Here is an 18221-nt window from a genome sequence, read left to right as displayed (position 1 = left end):
GCTGAGGCATTCAGATTTCCTTTCACTGGAGGTAAGGGGCCTAACCCAAATCTGAGAAAGAGCCCCATGCTAAATTCAGTAATAAAGAGTCCCAATACTTTTGTCTATATGGTGCACACACACATATATATATTATATATATAAATACTTAATAAAATACATTCTATTTTTTTCAATACATGCCTATACCATACTTAAGTGGTTAAGGACCACAATAAATAAGCAATCGTTTTTTGTGCTTCATCGATCAAACATCTATTGATGAGTATATGTCACTGGGTTCATTCAGTGTTTCACTGCCAGTTTTTTTTTTCCACTGCATGTCCTAGGGGGGCGGAGCACAGACCCCAGTACAGCAGATTAAGTACAAATGTGGTAGAAGTAGCTTTCCAAGTGTATGGTATTTGTGTGTACTTATACTTGTTAATAGATGTCAGGCAGGTGAGAGTAGTTCCTGTCCCAGTAGCCTTTCAAGTAGAGCCAGTCCTGAACTTTGTTGTGAGGGTTGGGTCCTTGCTGGAACCACCTACAGACAATGAGATGATTTATTTAAAATTACTAGAACTCTTGAGGATAGCAGAGAGAGATAAAAGACATACACACAACACACATAATAATAATATTACAGTAGTCTTTCCTTGCAACAAAACACTAGAATCTTCTGAGTGCCAAATGACAAATGCATTCAGTAACACGCAACTGCATTATGCATTTTGTCCTGAGGGGGGCAGTGTAGTGCAACACTTCACTCCAGAAAACAACAATGGCAACAAAGCAAAGTTTTGAACCAAACCTTGGGCCAAGTGCAGCATTCCTTCTCAAGTGTTAAAAAGCGGATGGCATAGTTGGTAACACAAGACAATAGGGAGGCAATTACTAAAACAAATCAGAAATGGGGCAATGGCATTACATCGTATTACTCTGTGACTAACCTTGTTTTCCATTCTTCTGTTGATTTGGTGCGATTCTTCTGGGCCATTCTCTGTTTTTCCTCAAGTCTCTTCTTCTCTGCACTCGCCAAATCTATAAACGAGGGCATGGAGAATAGAGAAGCTTGAATACTACCGAAGATGGTATTTAATCTGGCATGACATAACAGGGACTCAAATTGAGGTCATACACTACACCTGTATCTCCATTCTCCATTGCACGAATGTCAGGTCTGAGGCGGCTATCTGTTGGGGGAATAACACCCTCCATGCTCTTCTCCAGCTCATTTAGATGCATGGCGAATGTGGAGAAGGCGTAGAACTGCCAGAGAGAGAAAGAGAGCGAGAGAGAAAAAGATGATGAAATTGCAACAAAATTTCAACTGCCATAAGAGGGATTAAGGAGGTCACAGGAACAAAATAACCAAAATACCTCACAACCACCCATTATGTCTAATCTTTCTTAATCAGATTTCCAAATTGCTCTCCTTTTACCCTCTCCCTTCCTTGTCAGACCTTGGCTGAATTATCCGGCCGAGGCGTTATCTTCCAGATGAGCTCGCTGCCTGGGATGACCTGGACCGTCTCAGCATCAGGCAGAGGCACCTCTTCTGGCTCCTCATCCACACTGCTCTGGGGCCACAGAAATCCATATGTACACATTTAAATTGAATCAAATGAAGACAAAACACAGGTGACTCTGAAGTCAGTAAAAACTGATTACCTGTTTGTTCCCCTTTTTTTCATCTGAATTCTTTTTGTCAGTCTTTTTGTGGGCATCAAAGGTAGCCGAGTCGACTGTGTATAGACATTCAGTCCACTTGCCATAGATTGCACAGAGCTTCTTTTTGCTGCAACCATGGAAACAAATGTTAATAAAACACAGCTTTAGAAAGAGGATCACTCATCGTTAATGCTGTGAGGAATATGATACAAAATGTGTTATTTACATATAACAAGATAATTAATGTTTTAGTGATGAGGACAAATTTACATTATTTTTGGGCAACATTATACATCAGTTAGACAGTGAAATTTTTAATGATTACAGGAAAAAGATACCTTTTATCTAGGATGTATCCCTCCACTTTATGGAGCTCTTTTCCAAAGAGGCCACAGGGTTTGAACGTCATGCTGCATCTCTCTCCAGTCCTGCCACAGAACGACAGATTGTTTACCAATTCTCTTTCACTATTCTCCTTCTGCCAGCTGAGGCTTTCAAACATTAATTATCCTGCTCTTCTATTCTAACAGCGACTGTCCCAGTTCTGCTCCCATGATCAATAAGCTGAATCTGAAAGTAGATCAGCACTCCACTGCGGAGTGCAGAAACAAAGATATTCATGCGCACACTCCTCTGTGCATGCAAATGCACCAGACGAGAAGGCATCTGCAGACAAACATCACAGCACAAAGAGAAGGGGATTTCTATTACTTGTGATTGACCACTTCCACGCTGCCGTATTGCTCGATCCAAAGCTGACCAACAATGATATTGTGGACACAACAGGTGGGGTTTGTCCAAGTGTAGGCTTCATTATATCTGCAGAGACAAAGAAACAACATAAAATGAATAGGAATCAAATCAGAATTACAAAACAGTTTCAAAACTGTGCACCTACTTGGGGAGCTCCAGTGTGATGAGTCCCTTGGGCTCAGCTTCTATGCTCTTCCCCCAAAACTTGAGTTTGGGGTAGATGGAGCCATGGAAGACGAAATCATGCTTGAGGCCCTCAGCTTGAAAGGCACTGACTGGAGGGTGATGGCTTACTTGCTCTGACACCCACCTGAAGCCCAAATCTTCTCTGATGGAGAACAGGGACATGTTTGGCATTGCAGGAAATTCCACAAAAAAAAAACAAACAAAAAAAAATCAATACATAAATTCTCACTGACTGTTTGTGTATAGCTGTACTCATGGAACACATGCTTTTAAGGTACTGACAAGTCCAGCGTCTCACCTGATGAGCTCATAGGTCTCCCCCAGTAGTGGGTTGAATGGTTTCCCAGTCCTCTCCCACTGCGATGCTACAGCTGACACAGCAAATGCTGCAACACACTACAGAGCACTGACTTATGACACCAAATCACAGGTACCTACTTCAAAATTTGATAATGATTTAACTATTGAGTCTGTTTAGTTTTTTCATGTGTTTGTTTGATTTTTAAAAACGTGTGCATTGTGTTACCTTCATTCTTTCAATAGAGTCTGTTGTGGCATTAGCCTGGTGGATTAGATGGGTGTGCTCCATGTATTCTGCTAACCGCTGGAGGAAACTCAGAGGCTCATTAAATATCACAGGCATGGCAATCTTTGACAACTCCTGAAAAAGATGTTGGAGAAGATAAAGATCGTGAGGACACGGACTGTTGTATAGGCTACCATATCATCAGGTGCAGCCCTCAAATCTAATTCATTTTAAATCATCTGAGCAGAATGGCACTTTTCCAAAGCATACATATGGTCAACGGATCAGTTTAGTTTCACATGTGTCTACAGTTAATGGCAATATTATTACAAGTCTCAAACTTAAATTTTCCTTGGGTGTATAAGATATGGCTTCATATACACATTTAAGGTGTAATTGTTCAGTTCATTGTCATGGTGATGTTGCAGACTGACAATATTCAACCTATTCTAACATTCAACTGCAATATCTAAGGTTTAGTGTGAGGCAGTGGTTTACAATGCAACAAAAATAAAGATAGGGCAAAAACAACCGCAAGCCTCTTCAACACACTTTATGCATACGCTGTGTTTGTGTGTATCTGTATCGGTCTGTCCACTGAATTGTGTATGGATCATTAGCCACATTTAATTGGGGAGTGAAACATTAATAGACATTATTAAATGTAATTAAATCCAGACAGATACTGAATCTGGGCTAGTCTGCGATCCCTTAGGACTCTAAGGCACTGATTTCACTCTGATTGTTTCCTTATATGATTACATGTGACAAATTATTTAAATTTTTAATCTAGTCTGCTTAAAAAGAATCTCTCAAGTCAATGACAAATTTCTCCAACCCTCCCCTCCCCAAAAAAATAATGCACAACAAATTAGGAGTAAATCTGTTAGAGGAGAAGCGCCTCTCCTCACCATGCCAATGCATTTTTTCAGGATACTCCAGATGCTGACGTCATTCCTGGAGAACATAGGAGCTGGGAGACATGTCCTGTGGGACAGCAGCATGAAGAGAGGAAGAAAGACATCAACTCTGGGAGAGACTTACATTAACGAAGAATCATTTTTAAGCCATGTTAGATGTGGATTTAATTTCTAGCAGGCAGATATTGACACCTGAGGATGCGATCTCTTCCATACTCAAAATGATTTTGATCAATCAAAATTTTGCTGCTCTAGTAAGGAACTGAGCACAAATCAAATACTTTAAGTATTGGTTAAACCACCATTATTATGTCTACTGCATGCGGAGAGTTGGTACTATTTAAAAGCTGCAAAGCAAACAACATAGCTTGACACACCCTTTGGAAACAATGTCATCTGACACCTGTAAGCTAATGAGCTTTCTGGTCCAGTCAAGTCTCATGCACTACCCATGAATGGAGGTGCAACTGCATGTGTATGTTTTGGTTATCTCTTATCACAGGTTATAAGAGTCATTAAATTGGACTTTTTGCATATGGAGCTTGGCACAATACTACTCTGGGCTGGCCTGAACTTATCTTGCAGTCTTGCTGAAAAGTGTAGTGTGGATTGTTTCACAGGTATGCTGGCTGGAGGCAGATGGTGTCCTTGTTTAAAATTGAGTGCTGAGGCACAGATAAAAGCCATGACTTCAGCTAAATAAACAGAGAGGGGGGCGGAGGGAGGGGGGGGGTTTACTCCATCTGTAGGATGAGCAGAGCAGTGATGCAAGCAGACTACACTTGTGGACTAGTTTGTGTTCCATCAGCCTCAGCCCCAAATGGATTTTATATAGAGGATTTCTTTCCTTGGACTTTTTCAAAAACTGACACATGATAACGGTTTTCTACTTCTGAAAGTAAATGCCCTCTACCTCTGCAATGTTAAATGTCTAAAAATTGACATCTGTTGTTTATTTAGATGAGATGCTCAGCAATCATCATCATCATCGAATTTTAAACAAAACTATATTGTTTGGCAGAGGCTACTGAAACACAAGCCAACCTGGAAGTGAGGTGGGATTTTCCCATACATGTGAAAGTGCATAATCAATTTGAAGCATACATTTCATACATCCAATGCTGCCTGTGGTTCAGCTGTATCACTCCTCAAATCCTTAGACTCACATCCATGAAAAAATACATCTACACTGTGCTATATATTTGTGGTCTTCAGTCAAAGACCTTATTTGGACACTGTTGGAGGATTTCTGGTATTGGTGTTGAAAGGCAAAGATTAAGAGAAATGTTTAACAACAACCAACATATCTACAGGCAACCAGGGACAGATGTATCTTTGAATGACGGGAGTAATTCCAAATAAACAGGCTTCTCATAAATCTTTAATGTACCACACACACACACACAGCTAGTTAGCTAGCTAGCCAGCCAGCCAGCCAGCCAGTACCCTTTCTTCCAGCTCCTACTCTGAGCCAGCACATGCTAAATTATTCATGGATCACTTGTTGGATTAAGCAAGAGAGGCCAAGCAAAAAAGAAAAAAAAAAAAAAATCAGCACCCACAGAAATGAAAGAGATTGTCAAATCTTCACAACCCCTACCCTGTACCTACAAATGCCACGCGCTACGCTGATTGTTCGCTTGGAGAGTTGGATCTGTCAGGCAAAACAAAACAGGCTATTCTCTGTGGATTGGGTGCTCAAACAAAAACACCTGATGACAAAAACAGACCGGAGTGGAAAGGTGGTATCACATTACATTCCCTATCGTCTTCCTGACTGTGTGTCTGATGACAGGTTGCACATCTCAAACTAAAAAGCAACATGTAAGATATTTAACCATCTCACAGTGTAAAGTTAGATTCTACTAATTGCTTTTACCCACAATCTTCAACAATCCTGTGTTAAACAGCAAATATGTTATCTGGAGAGAGTTCAGCATTACATTTCGGTTCGTTTCTTCCCCATCATTTAAGCCAGTAAACAAGCACGGCATCCTAACTGGAGCATGTCCCACCTGTGCCTCTTGACTCCATTGTACTGGCCTGGTTGGTTGCCATGGTCACCTTCCCCTGACATTCCGGTAGGTCCCCTGACTGTGCTGGGTTGGCGGAGAAGGGGGGTGTCTCTCCCCTCGTCCTCTTCACAGGAGTGACTGGCCACAGACAGGAAGCCGCTCACAGAGAGCTCCGACTCGGACTCTGTGGGACGATGACAGGGGGCAGATGCCAGGTCATGCCAAATGTGCCAGGTCAACACTCACACACACATGCCCGGCTCAGAAACACCGCTGCCTGAACAGTACACTGTCGGCAAATAAGCACAAGTGAGCTCGAGTTCCTCTCCAACCTTCCCCCTCCCTGCTGGCAGCCAAACCCCACCTGAGGATTGTGTTCCAATGAGAGGACATGCAGAGGCTTCATTTCCTCCAACGCTGTTTGCCTTTGTACTTGCTGGATGCAACTTCCCCCACCCCCACCCCCAATCTGAGTTATGAATGCTTATTGTATGTACATGCATTTGTAAACTAAATAATGTACTGATAAAAAAAGTCATGGCTGCGTGTGTGCTGTGTTCAAAGTGACAATAGATGCAAAACAAAAACATGTGATTTGTTTTTTATGTGCAGTTCACAGGAAGAGTGTCTATTGCTAGTAGCTAGTTGCTAGTATCTATGAATAATGCAATAATTCCTGAGAATGATTGGCCCACAGTGCACAAATTACAGAAGGAAGCCTGCTGTACATAAACACCACGGTGAGGCTTTTGGGTGGACAATGAAGCAAACTTTGCACAATCCATTTCTCCACAGACAATATGGTAAAAAAAAAAAACTTACAGTGCAGTAAACACTGTCAAATAATTTCTTTTATCTATCGATGAACTGCCACCACATCCGTGTGGTGTGCACACACAAACACACACACACACAAAAGCTGTATTTCCATGTTTGCTTGTTTAGCTAGCACCCCTCCTCTTCCCTGCCTTTGTTGGTGCATTGCTGTGCTTGCACACATGCAAAACAAAACCAAAACAGGGACCACATGTACAATCTATCTATTCAGCTCTGTATTACTTGAAGTGCGACATTAGTCAAAGTAGAAAATTCATAGAGAAGATGCTTGAAATGTTTGTAAAAATTTCTAACCTGGCTAAGACACTGTACGAACAAACTGTACTCGTCTAAACCCAGAAAGATGTTACTGTCTTGGTTACTACACTAACTGCACAAAGAGGGGCTGCTGACCTGACACAGCATCATAGAAGTCATCTTCAGTGAGAGTACTGAGGGTAGACGACCTCCTGCTCTTACACAGGGACTGCTTGAGTTCGTGGTGCTCAGTTGCCAATGTCTGCAGAGCCTCTGTCAGAGCTTTGTTCTTCTCCACCTCCTGCTCTAACCTCAGACTCCACACCTGCAAACACACACACACACACACACACAGAGTAAAGTAAATTCAGAGAATATGCTCATTTATTTTGATTCAAAATGCATAAAATAAAGACAGCACTAGTGGTAAATTTTGATTGATGGGATTATTTGACTGATGGGATTAATTGATATGAAAGTATTTATTTAATTCTTTTGCTTCCAGAGTGTGTGTGTGTGTGTGTCTTCGCGGCTTTAAAGGCAGGTCATCGTTCTAAACCTGCCCACAGATCGAGTTTCGTCCAGTCGGAACCAAACACCCCAGTCTCAGAGAGCTCTGTAGACCAGGATTGAGTGTCCCTTCAGAGCAACCTGAGCCAGGCCTCTGTGAGACAGACCAGATCAGTGTTTCCTATTGTCTAATGCTGCTGTACATCCTTTAACAACTAAACAAAAGACAGGCAAGTAAACAAAAAAATTCACTTATGCTACCCAAAATTATATAAATAAGATAATAAGATACTTGTTTATTTAAAAATGAAAACTTTATAAATACATTTATGAAATCAGTGCATTTTCCAAGTATTATAAACAGACAAAAATAAAAATCATTAAGAAGTAAAGAAAATGCACTGATCATAAAATGGAGCTTAGCCTCTTCAGTTTGGAAAACCTGCTGGAGTCACCTTGAGGAAGGCAGCAGATCGTGAGAGAAACGGGAGCTTGTAAATCACACTGTAAATCTGAGACTGCAAAGCAGGGCCAATGTGTTCTATTAAAGACGAGAAGTTCATCCTCATCTTCTTCTCTGCCTGAAGTAATATTAGTTGTGTGCACAGAAACACCTGTGATTGCATCTGCTGATGTGCTCGAGGAGGATTATAATTCATGCCTATTACCAAGTCTTTCTGTGGCCGACCAGTTTCTCCTTCAGATTTGTGGCTCTAACCATCATGAGGCCAATGTTCCTGTGATCCCCATCGAGATTAAACCAACTGCACTGTAACTGACTGCATATACAAACAAAAATCAACTTTTCCCCAATGCAAAATTTTACTTTCATGATAAAAGAAATTAAACTTAACAATCACTTTACGTTAATTACATTGTTTTACAGTATGCTTATGAATTCTGAAATAATTTATCAGATTTCTGAAGCCTGATCATCCAGGGCGATGAATCATGCGTGATGGACGAGGTTGTGAAAAAACGTGGTGACATATTGACCTGTTTTCTGATCAGCAAATGTCAAGGCTGCAATATGCGGATCCTGACTGCGATCAGAACATTTCAAGCTACGTTAAGATGATCTGAACTGAAGTATTCATCATGACCCCATCACCTCGTATCTACAAAAACACACATCTGACATATCCACAAACCTACAATGACACAAAAGTTATCCACCATCACATTATATATATATACCCATATCCTTGTATACTATAAAACAGACAGAATACTGTACATACACATGAAACTGCAACAATTTCTTTGACACAAGGTTTGTCTTGCACCTACAGTCAAGGACAAATTTCACACTTATGCTCTTGCCGTTATCACACTTGCTGTACTGTATGTTCCGTTCTGTCCTGTCAAGTTTTGTGTATAAATAGAAATACAGTACATACATTCTGTTTATTCCATAAAAATACAGAAAAAGACATGTGGCTGAGAAAATAAACTGAGGTTAGGTTAACAGTTTAATGCTGAGGAAAGACAATTTACAATAAATCTAATGGTCACACATCATCATGCCACTGTTCTAGAATATTTATAATGTTACTATCTGCCAATTTGTCAAAACAAGACCTCCAACATGCTTCCAATCAGCCATAGCAAAAACACACTGGGACACTCAATAATAAGACCCACTTGACATATCATATGTGTGTCCAAAAAAAGATTGCTCTTGCAGACTTCTTTTTTTAAATGTATGATGTAAAGTAAAGGAGCTTGCCATGTCTGTCCCAGGCACTTGGCTCAAGAGCCCATCCAGGGACAAAACACTTTTATTGTGTAACTATCCCAGCCAGCTCTTTCACTCTCACTGCATCCTCTCGAATGAGCACAAACAGCGCTATTTTAAGCCCTGCTGAGACTGAGTGCAGTAGCTGCTGCTGAAGCCTGGGAGGGAAGCTTCTCCCTGGCCAACATCCCAAAGGGTAGCACTTTTACTTGGTTCGGAAATTTGTTTTCTCTGCTGAAGTGGACGCAAATCTCATAGGGAAATTTACTGTAGCTCTACGTGGTACTCTTTAACTGTAACTATATCAACTATATGTGCATGACTCTATGATGGCCAGAAGCTAAGATTATTTCATGTGACAGGAGTACTGGCACAGAAAATGTACAAAATGAACATAGCCTTGACTAAAAGGTCAGAATCCAAAAAGATAAGGCTGAATATACACTTCATCTTATACAGATCTCGTGTGACCCAACAAGGAAGGAAGTCAGAGCAGGGACCTTCGAGAACATTTAGCTATGCCTATTGAAGTGATGTGTGTGATGACAGTCAGTAGGTCAGTTACCCATGTGGCGAAGGCTGAAATAAAGGTCAAACGGTACTTTGTGCTCCTTCCAATCCCCAAGGGTTTGAAGGGCAATCTGCTTTCTTACAGTCGGTAGACAAAAAAATGAGAAAAAAAACGATACTATGCTGCCATTCTCTTGCATTCAGAGGAATACAGACAGACAGATCTGCTAATCTGCATGTCACCACTAAGTGGTTTCATGCTGTAAGCCTCCATTTGTTTTCTTGACAGGTGTGGAAGCCTGCTGCCAACGTTGGGCTTATAAATCTGTGTGTGTCACAACCCCCAAGAGAGTTTCTGCCGAGGACTGTATCTATCTGGGGCTCAATCTTTTTTTGTTTAACAATGTTTTTACGGAAAAACAAAATCAGGAGCACAAATACCTCCACTTTAAATGCTGTAGTAACCAACCAATCACACTGTGCCCTGCATGTACTGTATAAATGTGGCAATCTCACTAGCACGCTTCAGATGTGCTGCAGCTGCTGAAATGGGTCACAGCACATACACTCTGGCTGAAGGGCAACACTGTAATTGCTGCAAAACTACAGCACATCTACCCAGACACAATTACAGCAGCATGAGACTACTGTATATTAAGTACTGTGGCAAACAAATGCGTGTATCTGGCCACAAAAAGAGGCATCTGGGGTGGGACAGTGCAAACGTGGGATTAGACTTAATACTGCTTAATACAGCCAATCTCAGCAATGTAGGAAATATAATCCAATTAGTGCATGTAGTAGCACAAGCTCAGCATGAGACCAATAGATGTACCATGCTTGTTCAGTCATTTTTTTCCCCTTATTATACTATCTGGTGGTTAAAATTTAATTCAGTATTCACTGTCATGACACTTTCAATGCTTCTTGGGTGATGAGACCGCAGTGAAAGTTCTCAGCCTCCCTGTGATAAAAATGCCAGGTTATTGCATTTGACAGGACAGCAGCTGTGGCCAATTCACACTCGGATAATGTGGGTTGGCAATGCACACATCGTTGTGTAAACATGCTGCATTTGGGCATTGTTGTGCAGTATTATATCCAGCTGACTTCCAAGGCAAAGCTCTGTTGTATCTGATGAGCAATTAATTCAGTTATCTTCCTATTATACAAAACCACACATACACACATGTACACAAGAGTCCTTATTTCGGTCTTAATATAATCTTAAATCCCACTTTGCTGACAGTTTTACTACATTACAAAACACAATATAGCCAGCAATCAGCAGACACTCTCAGCATTTTAGTGTGGTATTTCAATAGTGCCAATTTAAAACTGATTAGTAATGAGACACCAAAGTGTCAGAAAAATGTATCATATCTCAGATCTTAAATTAGGTGCTATACCGCAGTGAATCGAAAGAAAACTGTGTAGAAACAGTTGAACTCACAGCCTTTTCTTTAAAAAGTAGCTTTCCTCACGCTCTTACTTTGAGAGAATTCGTTGTATCGAAATTGATCTCATTAAAAAAGATGCAGAGAACAGTGCAGCTTTCAGTCGCACTTCAAACATGCTCAGTTTTACACTCTAAATTCAGATGATCAAATCCATAGGGATGACCTGTGCATATTGATAAACACCTTGTGCCTATGCCTAATGCTTCAGATGTCCCATGCCTACAACACAATGAAAACATCAGACTAAATCTAATCCATGCCAAACTTCAAAACACATCATGAGAAGTCATCAGGGGACAGAGCACTGCAAACACAGCCATGTATTTTAGCAGGTTATAAAAAAATGATGAGAACGAGTGTTTGGTTTGTACCTGTGAAGATACTGGATGAGTGTCCTGTCACTGTCTCTTCTCCCTCCTGTGCTCGGATGCTCTGGCATGTGTGAGTCTGCCTGCAAGCGTGTATTTTCACTGCGTGAGCGTGAATGCATGTATCTCCAGCTGAGCCTGTGAATATGCATGCGCTTCAGTTCCCTCACTCAATGCACTGCCTTTCCCTAGAGCAGGAGTGTGTGGAGCCAAGTCCGAGGGAGCCTGTGTGTGTAAGTGTGTGTGTATTGTGCACATGCACGCACCTACTCTGATCTGCAAGCTGAACGCAGACCTAAGCATAAAAGCGGATCTTGCCTGTGTCCTTCCTACAGACATGCCAGTGATTACCACACGGTCCTGTTGCTCACCCAAGGGCACAGCGCAGCCACCGGGACAGGTGGACAGGGACACACACTCGCACACACGAACTTCAAATGTGATTGGTATGAGGTAGTGAACGTAAAGCAGGAGGGGCTTCTGGATTCTGTAATCACTCAATTTAAGTTATTCAGCCTATAGGAGCACAGCACGTGGGTGAGGGTACCGGAGTCAATGAGAGGAAAATTCATATGTGCTCAGTGGGCTGCAACTGATGTAAAAAGAAAACTAGCTTCCAATATATTAAGTACAATATTAGAGAGCATCCTGCATCACAAGGCCAATGCTGTTTCACACCCATAACAAACTTTATAATAATACAATATATTATACAATATATTAGATAATGCACGATTAAGCTTTTATGATCCTGGCTGCTTTTAATTAGTGGTAGAATGGTATAATGGTGTGGGCTTTCTGGTTCAGGGTCACTGCTCATGTGGCTATGGACCTCTGTAATTGCCCCCCAGGGACAAAAAAGAAAGTGATCAGGATCCAACTGAAGTGAATAAATTCAAAATCCCAAAGTCAACTGTGTTGTATGATACAGGCTTGATTAGGATAAAGACATCTACCTACCTCCTCTTGTTTTGAGAGCATGTCAAGGCAAAGATGGAGAGCAGCACAGGTTTCACTGGAGAGCTCACTGGTCTCTTTGGCTTTCAGCAAAAGAGGGACAGCCAGTGCTTTAAAAAACAATTAACACACACACATACATATAGTGCAGATGTATAGATTTGGCTAACTAATGCTTATTTTTTATATTACTGAAACTGTTGACTATTTTTTATGATTCATAAATTAGTCATATTGTAAACAAAAGACATCATCCCAAAGATTTGTAATGTAAATTAAACTGGTAAAACAGGTTAGGCCACTGGCGTCAATCAATCTGAATTGTGACAAGGTAGAGTTCAGAAAGATGGGAATTTAAATCTATATTTGAATACTGCACAGACTTTTTATCTTCTTCAATCCATTTTTGTGACAGAAAAGGCACACACCTGTATTAATGGATGGTCTAGCAGTAATCTAACAGTACCATAAATTCCATTTATGTAACCCCAACAACGAATCTATTTCAGCTCTAACTAGTGTAGTAAATTACCGATGTTGTTGTGTATAAATAATGTATGATGTTTCGTTCTCACATGAGAATTTTAAGAGGTCTACAGATGTAAAGAACCCCAGTATTTTACAATAAAAAAATGATTTATTAAGTCAAGGAAGACACTGGTTTAACCATGTGGATATGTGACCAATTTCAGGACTCCTACCGCAATTCTCCTCATTCTTCAGCATTGATAAAAATATTGACACTTCACTCTCCAGTTTCTGCTGGATAGCACTGGCTGCCTGCAAGGGCACAGGACAAGAGAGACACTTACACATTGAACTCACTCACATCCTCCTCCCTCAATATCACTTCTATCCCAGTGTCAACTAATAATACATCTCATTAAAAAGGCCTGAACATAACTCTACCTGAAGGGCATGTGAAAAATTCCTCAGTGTAATGCCACCATCACCATCTCCATCTTCAACAGTGTTTTTTTGGGTGCACTGGCGAGTGCTATAGGATGAATGCGCCTCAAAGGCATCCAACCATCTCTAAGTGAACAGATATCAGTAATATTTATAATGTTGTCCAGCCTTCTGGTAAGTCAGAAGGTGGGGGTATAGCAAGAGCACAGAGAAGGTGAACCTCATCTCACTTTTCTTGTTGCCATTGAATCTGTCTTTGACGGGACCTTAAAGTAATGGACAGTGTCATCAAAGCACCTGAGCATGAAGAAGCAATGATCCCACGGTTTGATCTAAAACGACAAAATGAAATACAGTCATGCTCGCTGCCCTTGATGTCAAACAGTGCACATGCACACTTATGTACGGTAATCTGATTATTGGACCAGGATTGGCATCTAAGTTATCTGTGATATCACAAATCATTATAAATAGGCTACAAAACAGATGTTTGATGAGCACAGAGAAAACCTTCATTCTGAGCAACAAACATGAAAACAGCCTCATGCCGTCAGACTCATCATCATCATTCTACACTGTAAAACTCAAGCTTGCAACTGTAAGAACAGGAAGAAACACATTTTTAACTGGAGGGGGACTTTAAGGACTGAGCACCCTTTGTCGTCATGAAGGCTAAATGATTGTAATGAGCCTTGATCTTCTATTACCTACCATGCAGTAGGATTGTGTTAGAGATGTGCAGCCCTGTTTTCTGACACCAGCCAGTGCATCAGCCCTATCAAAAGAAGCAGATGAGAAGCAAACAAAGACATTTTGACGTGGCATCAGAACCCTGGTACACATGTACAGATGTACCATTTTTAACAGTAGCTGGTTAAATGTGGCTTTTTACATGCAGTGAATCAAGGAAGATGAGCAGCAACAGAACACTGTGACCTATACTGGCAACAACAGCTACAGAATTCAATCCATACTGTACTTTTTAGGTTAAGAAAACTGCATACATATAAAGTTATCTCACTGTCTGGGGTACCAGGAGAGAGTTCCATCTTCAATTACCACCCAGTGGGATCGCCATCCAAGAAAGCGTGAACTCTGTCAGAGAAACATGAAGTCAACAACAAATACACCACATAGCAAAAGTAAACCATATAAATGCATGAATAGAACACAATACTATTTTAGAATTTACAGACAACACATTAAGACAAAACTCTGAGGCCTAAAGCAGCTTTTGGTATGCAATAATAATAATAATAAGGATGATAATACTGTATGTGAGTAACAGTCTATAATAATAAGTCTATATCACCAAATGTGAAGGAGTCTGAACAAAAACATTGCCTGACATATTAAATATAAAAAGAAATACACTTCAGCATCTGGGTACCTTCCAAAGAGGGCCTTCAATCTTCTGCACTCCACTCCTCACATCCTTTGTTGGAACAAAAAAATTCTCAGACTTGTGTACAGACAGAGCCTGACAGCTTTGAGGAGTTTTTGGTGAGGCCAGAAACAATAAGCTCAGTATTATTTTTTTACATACACACACACACACACACACACATATATATATATATGCATATATATGTTTTTTTTTTTCAATTTCCTTAACAGCTTAGAGCTTTGTCCACTTTTATTTCCACCATGACTCTGCAATGATCTACACTGAAGCTGTGCCAGGCTCATCAGACATCCAAGCAAGAGCAAGGAGTGCTGACTGCCAAGGCTTATTTTCCACGGTCACCAGACCTTTGAGTGAAAATGTATAGCTATGTGAGAAAAGAAGAAGCATATAACAATAGTTATGGACACTTATATTTAGGTCAGGCGTAGAAGAGCAAAGTTCACTTTCTCTCCTAAAAGAGAAAATGCTAACATCTAATCTGTGGTTAAGGTGCCAGGCATACCCAGTGTTGACTTTAGCTACAAAAACTTTAGTTATTTGTTCATTATTTAACACTGAAATGGAAGCCTCTGGGGAACAGGAATGAGCTTAGTAAAATTCACAGAAATCTGTTTATTAGATTTTAATTGTCTTGGCTAGATTCTGGCCCAGTGGTGGTAATAAGTGAGGCTAGAAGTACACAAAAATCATTCATAGTGGGCCATGAATCAAATACCAAATTTAATATGTAGTCTGGGGTTGCTAGCTCAAGTTGGATGTGAGTGAAGTTGACTCACAGTGCACTCCATTTTTAACATTGCTTGCACAGATGGAAAGAGGAAAATCTCATAATAGGCTGACTAAAAACTACTCATCTGCTCTTACCTTGTCCTGATAGGCTGCAAGGATCAGTCTCAGTTCATCACTGCGGACCAGGTCTAATGCTGTCTGGCCTGCAATACAACCAGCCATACAAGAAATGATCATGCAATACCCAGAGAATAAACTAGCAGAACAAAGTGTGGTATTTACAAAAATGTGTGTGCTTTGAAAACAATTTGTGTTGGACTTTAAAATAACCATTGTAAAGATAACTGCATTAATAATACATTAATCAGAGTAATGAGAGGTGATGTTTAAAGTGATATACCATTGCTGTTTTTAATAGTGGGGCTGGCTCCAGACTTGAGCAGCTTTATAATGCACTGCTTCTGCCCTCTGTAGGCTGCACAATGTAAAGGCGTATTCCCAACCGAGTCCCTGCAGTGAATATCTGGAGCCCATTTTCCACTGAGCTGAAGATCAGAAGACAGTTGTACGACAGAAATCAAATTAACCAAGCAAAACAAAGCATTTACCTCCTTTACAGATCTATAAAAATCAGAAAAATCAGATGCTGACCATCTTAGACAGAACGGAGACGTCCCCCTCTCTGGCTGCTTCCAGTAGCTTCTCCTCCCGCCGCCTTGTCTCTCGTCTCTCTGCAGCTGCACAAACCAAATACCAATTGAGAACAAGTGCAACTGATCTACAGTATTGAAAAAAAAAAATACTCCCATCATTTCATACCCTCCAGCATTGTAATAATTTCATCATCTTCTGTTACATCTTTAGGGATCTGAGCTGTTCCATTGATTATGTTGGAACAGGCATCGTACCGCAGCAGCAACAGAACAATCTCCTTGAGTGTCCCAAGAAAAGAAAAAGAAAAGACAAGTCTGATCATTGTCATTCATCACTCCAAAGATTCAGTGGGGGATTGCGGGAAGAGTGGGTGACAGTGATTCTGGCTGACTTTAGGTTGGTTGAGAAAAAGGGTATATGAAAATTTAAAATGCAAACTGGACTTCTTATTATGATATATGAGTTGACAAGATTTTATTTTATTTTTTCATTTACTGCTTTACCTTTCTCCCAGTGTAGGCTGCTTTGTGCAGAGGTGTGTCACCCATGTTGTTCTGCAGATTTACATCAGCCCCTGCCTGCAAATGTGCAATAGTAAAAGTCACTGGCTGCAGATATGTATGTAATTCATATAGAAAGTAATATCGGCTCTTACCTTGAGTAACTCTTCCACAACCTCCCTGTGTCCAAAGTAACAGGCCAGATGCAGGGGTGTCCATCCAGTACTGGCATTAGAGGTAGCTAAAGCGACAGAAAAAAAAAAACACTACTCACCTACGTTAGCCACCTGAGGTCATGCTAGCCTGGTAATAGCATCTTCTTTCAGCTTACATTTGCAATTGATATTGAGAGGGCTGCTTTGGTCTATTCTCGACTGAAGGAGCCTCTGAATATCACAACAACTGCCCGCTTTGGCATAGAAGAGAAGCTGGTCCTCAAGTGTGTCTGTCTCCATCACCACTTGACTTCCTTTGTCCCAGTAATGAAGGCAATTAACAACCAAATCCCTGGCCAAGATATTAGGGAGAAAATGCTAATTATTTGTCAGAGGCAAACACAATCAGTAAAGGCGAATAAGACAAACAAGTCTTTAGGAATAAATTTACATATTTAGTAACTCTTCATTCGTCTAGACGGTCTGTCAGTTTATTTAGCTGTCCTACTAACTTTCTTTTAGCTTGAGCGTGAAGGGGAAACTGACTTTAAAGCTTAGCATTTCAAGAGGATATGTGGCTACTTTACTTGGACACTAGCTAAGCAGTTAACGTTACATTAATTAGCACACTAGCTAACGTTAGCCACATACAGATCACAAAAAAAACTCAGACTCACAGGTAAGAAATTTCAACCGCTTATTCGCCCAACTTTCACAGACTTTGGGCCGGTTGAGCAAGAGTTTAGAAACACAACACACTTCAGAGCCGAAATGTGATCACGTCAATCAGCTGACAGCCGTTGGTGTCCATCATGTGACCAGGCAGCTGCTTAACAGGTGCATGCAGGGACGTGACTAACTATAAAAGGGGCCCATTTCAGGGCCCCCCTGAAATGAAGAAATGGTGATGATAATAACAATAACAACAACAACATCAATAATAATAATAATGATAATAATAATAATAATAATAATAATAATAATAATAATAATAATAATGGTAGTAGTAGTAGTAGTAATAGTATTTTAGCACTCTTCATTTTTGGATGAAGAATTATCATTATTGTAACCTTTTTTTCTATGTATTTTTAAGTCAATGTCGTGATAATTTCTGCTAATTTCTTGCACCATTTCACACAGGCAAGGGAGCAATGTGTTACCAAATTGAAGTGACTTAATGATAGGGTTTGGGTTAT

General features: G+C 40.5%; 1 protein-coding gene across 5 annotated transcripts; it reads right to left on the bottom strand.

The window, feature by feature from the left end:
* Positions 1-250: 250 nt before the first annotated feature.
* LOC124069811 (oxysterol-binding protein-related protein 1-like) lies at positions 251-17874 on the bottom strand. Of its 5 annotated transcripts, none has more exons than XM_046409268.1 (28): positions 17703-17873; positions 17202-17377; positions 17026-17111; positions 16874-16948; positions 16536-16647; positions 16368-16453; positions 16117-16261; positions 15852-15919; positions 14970-15014; positions 14601-14674; positions 14291-14354; positions 13810-13911; positions 13580-13705; positions 13372-13450; positions 12674-12780; positions 7284-7452; positions 6054-6237; positions 4030-4105; positions 3119-3253; positions 2891-2988; positions 2552-2734; positions 2365-2472; positions 1992-2081; positions 1654-1780; positions 1446-1562; positions 1128-1251; positions 933-1023; positions 251-526 (listed from the first exon to the last, which is right to left on the bottom strand). In XM_046409268.1, the coding sequence occupies exons 2-28, from the start codon at positions 17323-17325 to the stop codon at positions 424-426; spliced, it is 2898 nt and encodes a 965-aa protein (XP_046265224.1). In that variant the 5' UTR covers positions 17326-17377; positions 17703-17873; the 3' UTR covers positions 251-423. The 5 variants fall into 5 exon arrangements, with proteins under 5 accessions (XP_046265224.1, XP_046265225.1, XP_046265226.1 ...); XM_046409269.1 differs by having other exon boundaries at positions 12674-12753; XM_046409270.1 differs by lacking the exon at positions 17202-17377.
* Between the last annotated feature and the right edge of the window lie 347 nt (positions 17875-18221).

Source organism: Scatophagus argus, chromosome 13, assembly GCF_020382885.2.
Source record: "Scatophagus argus isolate fScaArg1 chromosome 13, fScaArg1.pri, whole genome shotgun sequence".
NCBI classification, from domain to species: Eukaryota; Metazoa; Chordata; class Actinopteri; family Scatophagidae; genus Scatophagus; species Scatophagus argus.
The sequence above is the reverse complement of the archived record's forward strand: the minus strand, read 5'-3'. Positions and strand labels throughout refer to the sequence as shown.

Excerpts from the sequence above, each read along its gene's own strand:
- LOC124069811 (XM_046409268.1), bottom strand. The coding sequence starts at position 17,325 with ATGGAGACAGACACACTTGAGGACCAGCTTCTCTTCTATGCCAAAGCG. Across the intron at positions 1,563-1,653 it reads AAAAAAAGGGGAACAAACAG|AGCAGTGTGGATGAGGAGCC; the intron begins GTAATCAGTTTT and ends CTGTGGCCCCAG. Across the intron at positions 527-932 it reads ACAGAAGAATGGAAAACAAG|GTGGTTCCAGCAAGGACCCA; the intron begins GTTAGTCACAGA and ends CATTGTCTGTAG.